Here is a 10,129-nt window from a genome sequence, read left to right as displayed (position 1 = left end):
GGCCCTGGACAAACCCAGCCTGGGCTCCAGAACACTTCCTCAATGCCCATCCCATCCTACCATGCTGGTGCACAGAATTCTGAATAATCCATAAGCTAGAGAAAGACCAAGGAATAAATCAAGGAGGTAGATGTTTACTGCTTCCCAGCTTCTTTTTATTATTTTTTTAGATGTTTTCTTTTTTTTTTCGTAAGTATGGAGGCTCAAGTATAAGATGTAGATTTATTTTTATTTAATTTTTTTTTTCAGTTTAAGCTTTACAAAAAAAACCAAAATAAAACAAAAAAACCCTTTTTGCATTCCATAAAAATCGACAGAAAAGCACCTGGATTCAGGCTAGATAGAAGAGCAGAACGGTAAAGCAGATTTCCCGCTCCCTCCCCCCCACCCTTCCCCCGAAAATAGCGTCTCCTTGGGACTGGGGGTGAGTCTAGAGAACAACACTGAGGACCCACCTCAGCCTCCTCTCAGAGCTGCCTCCCCTCCCTCACCAATCCCTCTTGGGTCCCCCCACCCCCACCCCAAACAACTCCCACACACATGTGGAATTGGACTTCCAGTTTTTCCTCTTTCACACACCACAGTATTTCATAAATTTTTTTTGTTTTACATTTTTTACACCAATGTAACAAAAAGGTGGGAGGGCAGGCCTGGACAGACAGATGGACTGTGTTTGATGCCTATAAATGGATTGGGGACACTGGGGGAAGAGAGAACAAAAAAAAAAACAACCCAAAAACAAATCAAAAACAAAAACCCCAACCCAACAACAACTCATGGTCTCCATGGAAACCCAGAAGGAAGGTCTTGTAGGAAAATGTGGTGGAAAGTCGGTCTCAGACTGAGAAGGCTTATACAGCTTTATTCACGGGAGAGATGGCGCAGCTCGGAAGCGGATTGTTACGTGACATGGGGGAGGGAGGCGGAGGCAGAGTTCTCTAAGAAAGGAATCTAGTGAGTGCACAGCGTGGCTTGTTAGCGGGAAGAATAGTTTAACTTTGCTGCTTCCTCTTCAAAGCCTCCACCAGATCGTTTTTAAGGGCTTCTTGCTTTGATTTGTCTGCAAAAGTCTGCACAGACCTGTAGGGAGGGAAGGAAAAAGAAAAACACACCCTAGATTAGGTGACACCTGGACCAGGAGGAGGAGGAGGAGGGAAGAGTGAGCAGGAAGGGGAAGAAGAGAAGGAGGGACAGCAGTCCCCTGGTATGGGTTGGGGGAAGGGGAGGCCTGACTTTCTCTACCTGCATAGCTCCTAGCTAAACACACTCTTGGGAGAGAAGGCTCATCACCCCTTCCCCACATCATCATCTTTCAGACCCTTCCTCAGAGCTGAGGGGGAGGGTGCAGGCTCGGGGCACACCACAATTAGGCAAAGGCAAGGCCACGCTCTCCTGGGAGTCCCAAGACATGGGGGTGGTGAAGGTTCTCCAATCTAGCACATAGGTTCTTAACCTGAGGTCCAAGGGTCCCTAGACAGCTATCAGGGGGGCCATCCTGATCATGTGGGGAAGGAGGTTCACAGCCTCCGCAGGCTGGCCACCAAGGGGATCTGGGACACACCCAGGTAAGAAGCCCCGATGGTGGGCGCGGAGGACTCGTCAGGGAAGGCTTTCCGCTGCGAAGGAGCCCCAAAGCCCGAGCCTGCGTCCTCACGGTGAAGCGCCAGGTCTGTGGCCATGCTCACACTCCCCATGGCTGCAGTACAAAGAGCCCCAGTGGGTGAACCTGCCAGGACTGCTTTCGGATGTCTGCCTCGATTACGGCTGCTGCTGCTTTGGAAAAGAAGTTCCCTTGTCTCACTTCTCCCCTAGCCTCTATGCCCTGTCACCTAAGTTAGCCTCAGAAAGGCTCAGACAGGCTGAAATACAAAGGAAAAAGCACCAAGAGCCAGACTATTATTGGGCCTCCAGGGCCAGGTGAGCCCAGGCTCATGGTCCAATTCAATGAATGTCTGAGGAGCCGGGAGGACAGTCTGGGAGCAGAAGAGGGGACAACGGGCAATGCTGGTGACTGGCCAAGAAGGAAATGCAGCCCAAACGACAGCCCCACGGTGTGACTCCAGCTCCATTAGGAGGCCATGCTGACAGCAAAGAGGAGCGGGCTGCACTGCAGATGGGGAAGAACGCTATGAGAGCAGGGGCTTCTGGTCGAGGCCCCTGACCATCGTCCATTTGGTCTGCCTGCCCTGAGGTGGCTCATGCCAGCCCTGCCTGGGAGCCCGGGGGAGTTCCCCCCCCAGCACACTGGGCTCCACACTGGCTGACCATGCAGACCTTCCTTTGTGGAGGGCTTCTGTTTCCTATTGCTTCCCTTCTCTCTGGAGATGCTGCCTGTATCTATGCAGTTATGTGTCCTAGCCGTCCTCAGCAAGCAAGAGTCCTTCCCTTTCTCTGAGGGGAGCATCACGAGGGGACATCTGTGATCATCAGGAGGAGGTGGGAAGACTGGTCAGTGTCTGTCCCCAGTAAGGAAGGTGACCAGGCTCCAAGAGTCGTTGCTAAGGGCACTGGGAGGCCAGGCAGAGAAATGTCATGGCCTCTTCTCCGAGGTCAGCCGGTCCTGCCCCTCAAGGAGGGGGGACACAAGGAAACAGTCTCCTGGAAAGCTGGGCTGGTTTAGGGGGCGGGCAGGGTAACCACATTGCTTACTGCCTTCTTTTCTGAGTGAAGGACCCAGAGGAAGGATGCAAGTGGGCCTGATTCTTGGCAATGCCTTTTTCTAAAACATTCCTGGCCTCCATGGAGGTGTGTCAAGTAATGGGCTCTGACCCACCCATCCTAAGCCATCTTCGGTGAAGGGCTTCCCTGGTCTGAGCCCTAGCTGTTCTCCCTCTTTTCAGGGGAAAGATGTAACCTGCCAATTTCAGGGGGCTCCCGACTGGACCAAATGAGGCCACAAGCCAAGACTTAAAACCTGGAGGGCCCAGCCCCCTTGTCTTATGGATGGGGAGACACGGGCCCCAAAAGCAGAAGTGACTGAATAAAGTCACAGCTCACTAAGCCACAGCACCAGAAGAGGACCCCCCAGGTCTTCCGATTCTAGACCCAATGTTCTTTTGGCTCCATGCCATGGAAAATGGAGGCAGCGGGAGGCAGAATGTGGACAAACTGCCTTGCTGCTCAGGGGCTCCTGGCTCAAAAGCAATCAGTCCATCTTAGAGCAACACTCAACTGAGAAGGGACCACGTTCGTACATTTCAACTTCTGACTAGAGTGGAAATGATGGGCCCCCGGGCAGGCACATGCATGCACACCCCTGCCTGGTGTGTGGGGGCACACAAGGCCACCCCCACTCACTTTCTCTCTCTCTCTCTCTCTCTCTCTCTCTCTCTCTCACACACACACACACACACACACACACCACACGAGAGCATCTAGTTGTTACACGAGGTAGATGACACGACAGGAGCCTGCAGGATTACGGTGCTTGCTTGTTAATCAGCCCCCCGAGGAGGTGGGAGGTTAGTGGCTGTACACAAGGACCGCTCTGGTTTAGTGAGGAGCCTCCCTGCGTCTCTGCAGTGGGCAGGCGGGTACCTGGATCGGCTTAGTTATCGGGTTGGATGGAGATCTGGCGCTGAGTCAGCACTTGAGAAAGCTCCCTCTGCAACTGCTTAAACTTTTGGTTGTCAGGGATAGCGTCAATAGATCTACAGAGAGTAGTTTAGAAATAAGTGAAGCTAATGGGCCAAGAACAAGGACCCAGGGACAGGGGGGCGGGAGAGGAGAGACACCTGCAGGGAGCAAAGGAAAAATGAAGGGCAGAAACAAACTCACAAGTCAGAAAAACAAGGGGAGGAGAAAGAGAGGAGGGGAAACCCCAGCCCTTCCCCTAGGTGAGGGACTAGGGGTCGAGTCTGGAGGGAACAGCCCTGCTCTGGCTTTTCCCAGAGGGCTTCAACAGCATCAGGCAGGAAAAAAGGGAGGGGAAAGGACACTAAAGAGACATTTCCTGGGTCCCCCTTGGGGATGTGCATGAGTGCTGGAATCCACTGAAGGTAGTGCTCTGATGCTGGCCACCTGCTTAGAGAGAGGGTCCTAATGAGGGTAGGAGTTTCACAAGGGGTCTCTCACTTCATGGAACCTGGGCCACCATTGAGCATTTTGCCTGAGGACCAGGGAGCTCCCCTAAAACACAGTGAGGTATAAGTCCCTCTAACAGCAACAGGAGGGATGTGTTGCCAAGATGCCAGGCAAAATCCCCCAGCTGGAAGGACTGGTGTTGGATTTCCCAGTTGGGGACTGGAAAATTCCAAGGAAGATAAATGGTTGAGGGGGGACTCAAGGGGAGATTTCTTTTTACATTTCTTCTTCTTCTTCTTCTTCTTATTTTTTAGGCGACTGGGGTTAAGTGACTTGCCCAGGGTCACACAGCTCCTAAGTGTCAGGTGTTTGGTCTGAGGCCAGATTTGGATTTGAACTCAGGTCCTCCTGACTTCAGGGCTGGTGCTCTATCCACTGAGCCACCTAGCTGCCCCTTACATTTCAAATTATAAAGCAGTGATTTAGCTAAGTCTTGAGGGCATATTCAGAACCTCTGGCAGCCCTGTCCAAATCCTACCTACCCTGGTCAGTAATACCCAGGGAATCACATATGAAAGTAATTTACATTTCTTAGTCACTAGTCTTCTTGCCACCATGTGAATGTGGCTAGTGCTGATATGGTCTCACTGTATCTGCAGAGAGGACTCCAGGGAAAAGGCTTCATCCACCCTCCCGGGCTTGCTCTGGCTGTCAGCCACAGGGCCCGTGCAGGCCCACTCACCAACCAGCCAACAGCCCGCAAAGCCCTGAGGCAGACGGGGGGAGTTAAACGGGCCCGGGAGGACAGCCCCAACACCACTGAGGACTTAGAAAAAGATGGAGGAGTGTGTTACCTGAGCCCGTTGACAATGTCCTTTGTTTTCCCAAAGTAGATCTCATTCAGCGTACTTCTGATTTTATTTTCCATATCCTATGAAGGGAAAGAGTCAGCTGGGGATCATGGTCGGCAGTGTGAAGGGCCCCACCTACCCAGAGACTTCTCACCCCCACAATTCCATTCCTGTGTCTCACTATAACCGTCCGAGGGAGGCTTAGGCCCACAACAGGACACAGAAGCCTTTCTCTCATCATCCAAGGCCAACAGGCAGTTCCAGAAGCCAATAATCTATTTAGATTCCTGCTAGGAACCCTCGCCCGAGTTCTGCAACCCCTGCAGGTCACCAAGGCTCAATTATAACTGCAAAGTAGCAGAGCAGCCCCGAACACCAGGGCCAGGGTCCAGAAAGGGAAGGCTGGGTCTCCACGTACGCAGTCCACAAATATCTGTTCCATGGAAATTTGGGGTTGTCATGGGGTCAGAAGGAGCAGGAAAAGCCCTGGTATGGACTGAGTCACTCTAAAGCAGCAGCCAGCGCTGGTTCCACAAAGTCATTCTTTTCAGTACCTTCAGGTTTCCATTTGCATTCAACCAACCAGGGACAGATCAGGTCATGGGGATGTGGAAAGCAAGCCAGTCTCTGGGGAACCTACTCCACACTGATGCTATGAGGAGAAGGTGACTTTGTCATGTGTGGTCCAGCCCACATCCAACCAGATGGACGGGCAAGAATTTTCCAAGAACTAAAAAGCGGAAAACCTCTTGGAGTTGCTATGCAGCTGGAGAAAGCGCAAAGAAGACAGGCAAGGGCTCTCATCTCAGGCAAGCCATTCTGGATAGGTTGCTTTTCCTGCCTAGTTTCCTCCTCTGTAGGAGGAGGAATGGGTCGAATGTTATCGTCTCTTTAAGGAGGGAGGAAGGAACAAGCACTTATTAAGCACCAACTGTGGGCCAACACTGTGTCAAGCTCTTTTCAAGTATCATCTCAAGGTCTCTCCTAGCTCTGAAGTCTTTGGTTCTAGAGAAAGTCAAGTAAAAGTCCCAAAGTGGCGAACAGGTTTTAGGGCTAACAGTGTAATGAGGGATTTGGCCATGGGAGTGGGTGAAATACTTCACCCACCTTGGACTCAAGCACCCAAAAACACTCGCTCAAATTGGCCATCTCAGCCTCAGCCTCCCACTTGGAGAGTGCCCAAACCAACACAGCCCTGGGCCCTTCAAGTGCTTACCTCTACCAGGCGTCCGATATTGGCTATGTGTGGGGAGGAGTCACACACGGTTTCGTCTTTCTCCATCTGTAAAAATACAGACAGGCCCCATGTAATTGAGAAGCATTACTGCAAAAGGGTATCCATCCAAATGGCCTGGTGTTGATCAAAATCCTGGGTTAAATGAAGAGAGAGCTAGTTTTGGAGGCAGAGGACCCAGGTTCAAAACCTCAATCTACTACTGGTTACTTGTTGATTTGAGGAGGTCACTAAATCTTTATGAATCTGTTTGTTTCCTCTGTAAAATGAGGGATTTGACTCAATGCCCTTCAAAGTCCCTTCTGACTAAAATCTACTACCTTCCCCAAACGCACCTTATACACATTAGTTAATAAGAAATCTTAAGAGTTGTTGTTGGAGTAGGGCACAAGAGGAGAGGTAAGGCACAGGAGTGGAGTTTCTCTGGGGATGGGATGAGGCAGAGAAGTTGAAAATTTGTTTTCTCCTCCATGTACAACACCTCCCCGCCTTCTGCAATGTCACTAAGAAGACAGAGGAAGACTGGTGGCAGAGGGAAGAAAGAAAGGAAGAAAGCCCATTTTTTGGAGATTACTACCTCAAAAGGATCCCCAAATCTCTAGGGGAGCCCCAACCTCCCAAAGCCTGACTGATTTGATGCTGGGGGCATTTGTTGAGTCTCTGGATCTGTGAGCCAGTCAGTTGTGGGACGAGGACCTCGAGAGGTCATCCTCACTGTCAGTGAGCCTCTGGGGGGCAGGCTAAAGTAACCCAGAGGGGTGATCATGTAACCCGGCACGGCAAAGAGGCATCAGATTCCTGGCCTCCAGGATTCCAGCGACATCAGACAGAGGGCCGAGTGGAAGCCAGGTAGTGGACTGTACCCTCCAAGGCCAATGGGCAGTGCACCCTCACCCTGTTGGCACTGCCATTGGCAGGGACAGAGGAGGAATTTATTCTGTTGCCTCTCAGATGGGCAAATAGACACAGAAAGAGACCTGGATCCAAGGTCATAAAATGAATGAGTGGAGAAGCTGAATTAGATCACAATAACCCTGGAACCAAAACTTCACAATGCTCATCATGGAAGCTAGAGAAGAAGAAAGCATCCATGTTGGGGATGACAATCTGGGGGTGGACATGTGACAAAAAGTCTGACTCGATATGGAAGAGCTGCCACAGGAAAGGGATCCCTCTCACTAAAGGTCTTCAAACCTTTCCTTCTAGGTGACCACTTATCATGTGAAGTGAGAATTCTTGTGGGGATACAGCTTAAACAAGATGGCCTCTGCGGGCCCTTCCTCTTCTGAGATGCTTGTCCAGAAAGCGTACCGTCTTGTTTATTATCTCGTATCACCAGTGCTCAGCACACGGTCAGCACTTAACCAAGGCCCTCTCTTCCCAAGTCACCTCTTCTTCATGGCCACGGCTGGTTGTTGCAATCCTGCAGCATCAGATTTCACTTACCTTGCTGTGGCTGCTGTTCCTTCCTGCTCTTGCGGTCGTTTGTATATGTTGTTCTCCTGGTTCTGCCGACTCCATTTTGTATCAGTTCATGAGTCGTCCTATTCATCGTCTTGACTATTTCTTATAATACTCTAATATTCCACTACATTCAGGCACCATAATTTGTTTAATCATTCCCCAACTGACAGGAATTTACTTTGTTTCTAGTGCTTTATTACTACAACTACTACAAAAAATGCTGCTATAAATATTTTTGTGCCTTCAGCTGACTTGTGTAAGACATCCAGCTCTCTTGCCATCCTGGCTACCTTCTGGATACAATCTGGCTTATCCATGTCCTTACTAAAATGTGGCAACTGTAACAGGGGCCAATACTCTAGATGTGTCCTAAGCAGGTCAGAGGACAGCAGGACTACCACTATCTGAGACACGGACCCTTTCGTATCACATTGACTCATATGGAGCTTGCAATCTGCCAACTGCTTCCCCTCAGACTTCCATCTATCCCTGACCACTCTATTTCCTCGTCAAGGATGCAAGTCAGCTCCCTTGCCTGGCAACAATGAGTGGAAAAGACCATCTAAGCTATGTAAGAGAACACTTAGCCATTATAAATGAAATGATGTCTCCGGGCCCAGACCAATTACCTCCTAGGTATTACAGAGGCCTGAAGATGTGATCACAGAGCCACTGCTGTAATCTCTGAGGAGGAACGGAAATAAGTAAAGGTTACGATTTCTCCAAAAGGGGGAAAAGGGGTAGATTCTGGAAAATTAATACCAGTAAGCATGACAGGGGTCCCCAGCAACATTCTAGCACGGATGACTTACAGTCACAGCCCAAGAGTGTCGAGTGATTCACATCACCCTGGAGTGAGGCCACTTGTGGTATATAGCCAAATCCTGGTCCTGCTCTGTTCAACATTGTTATCAACAACTGGGATGAGGAGAAGGAGAGGAGAATTATCAAATGTGGTACAGAGATGATACAAAGTGAGGAAAGAGAGCCAATGTACTGGCTGACAGAATCAGGACTGGAAAAGATCCTGGCAGGGAAAGACAATAGGCTGCAACAAACAGGATGACATTGAGTTCTGTATTTAGGTTCAAAAATCATTTGGCTCAAGTGTGAGGTGGGGGTGACAAACAGAGTGCTGGACCTGGAGACAGGCAGTCCTCAGGTCAAATCCAGTCTCAGATCCTTCCTAGACATGTGACCTTGGGCAAGTCACTTAACCTGTCTGCCTCAGTTTCCTCAACTGTAAAATGGGGATAGTAATACTAGCTCCCCTCCAGGGTCATTGGGAAGATCAAATGAGATATCTGTAAAGAGCTTAGCACCACAGTGCCTGTTGTCACATATTAGGTGTTTCATAAATGCTTGTTTCCTTCCACCTGTTTCAAAATCCATGATCCTATGAGGCAAGAATACGGGTGAGCAGCAGATAGCCCTTCTATCCACAAAGAGAACTCACAGGAGAACCCCAACAAATTGGGTGGACTTCCTATGTCAACATGATGGAAGTCAAGACTTGGGTGCGCCAGGTCTGGATTTGCATGGGTGGCACTGGACAGATGAAGAAAGGCATCATGGCGGGGCATGTCTAAGATTGATACTTTATAACAAATCCTGCTGGCCTGGACTCAGAGAGAGCTTCATCAGCACTGGCACAGAGACATCAGGCCTGAAGACCTCACTCAGTTGGGACCTTGCCAGTAAGGACAGAACCCATGACGAGTTCTTTATCGATGACTGATGACTGATTTACAGGGTTGGCCTTCGGGGGCTGCACTCCATGGCCAAAAAACCAGTACAGCCAGCCGGCCAAACGCTGTATGGCCTGTGAGCTAAAAAACCATTTGGTTTGTAGCTTTCTGACCAGATGACCTCTTGTTCCTATTCCTATTATTATTTTACAAGTAAGAGACACAAGATGGCAGAGTGAAAAGTATACTAGCCTGGCTTACAAATGCTATTTCCTAGTCCTAGCCTTGCCACTAACTAGCTCGTGTGACCCATGCCTGGCAGATTCTGGGTTTAATATGTTGAGTGGCCTTGTGAATCCGATTAAACAGTGTGAGATATGGCTGTTGAGAAGGCCCACTATCCTAAGTATCAGCACGGCGATGGTCTCCCTGTTCTCTGCACTGGTCAGGTCTGGTGGAGGGGCAGCTAAGAAGACACTGACAAGTTGGAGCACAACCAGAAAGGTAAAAGATCTGGAAATATGCTAGGAGGGCAAATGGCTGAAAGCCCTAGAGAAAGCCTAGAGAGAGACTGCAAGGACCAACATTCCTCTGTCCAATGATCAGAAGGTGAGGCACGTGGAAGAGGGGAGGCTCCTGAGGGCAGAACCAGCCAGGGTCACTGGTAAAAATTACAGGGAGATTAATATTAAGGTTGAACTTTCTAACCATCAGAGCTGTTCATAAAAGGAATGGGCTGCTTGGGTACAAGCTGAAGGTGGATGACCTTTCCTTGGTCAGGGCTGACATCAAGAAGATTCCTGCACTGGGTGGCGGGTGGCATTAGAAAACCTCTAGGGGCTGGGCCAATTCTGGGATTTGACATTAAG

The 10,129-nt window shown here is 49.9% G+C and overlaps 1 protein-coding gene across 5 annotated transcripts in view; it reads right to left on the bottom strand.

Annotated features, from left to right (window-relative positions):
• Positions 1-210: 210 nt before the first annotated feature.
• CAPZB (capping actin protein of muscle Z-line subunit beta) overlaps positions 211-10,129 on the bottom strand; it is a 173,261-nt gene continuing 163,342 nt past the window's right edge. For 4 of the 5 annotated variants that reach the window (XM_020973228.2, XM_020973227.2, XM_020973224.2 and 1 more), the window contains 4 exons: positions 6,091-6,156; positions 4,878-4,954; positions 3,538-3,650; positions 1,015-1,080 (listed from right to left, as the gene is read on the bottom strand). In XM_020973228.2, the coding sequence (XP_020828887.1) occupies positions 3,548-3,650; positions 4,878-4,954; positions 6,091-6,156 (246 nt within the window). In that variant the 3' untranslated portion in view covers positions 1,015-1,080; positions 3,538-3,547. Of the gene's footprint in view, positions 1,081-3,537; positions 3,651-4,877; positions 4,955-6,090; positions 6,157-10,129 lie in introns of all 5 variants that reach the window. The other variant, XM_020973225.2, reaches the window with a different exon arrangement.

Source organism: Phascolarctos cinereus, unplaced genomic scaffold (assembly GCF_003287225.1).
Source record: "Phascolarctos cinereus isolate Bilbo 61053 unplaced genomic scaffold, phaCin_HiC Scaffold_726;HRSCAF=1367, whole genome shotgun sequence".
Taxonomy (NCBI): Eukaryota; Metazoa; Chordata; class Mammalia; order Diprotodontia; family Phascolarctidae; genus Phascolarctos; species Phascolarctos cinereus.
Note: the sequence above shows the minus strand (reverse complement) of the source record. Positions and strands in the feature narration are given on the sequence as shown.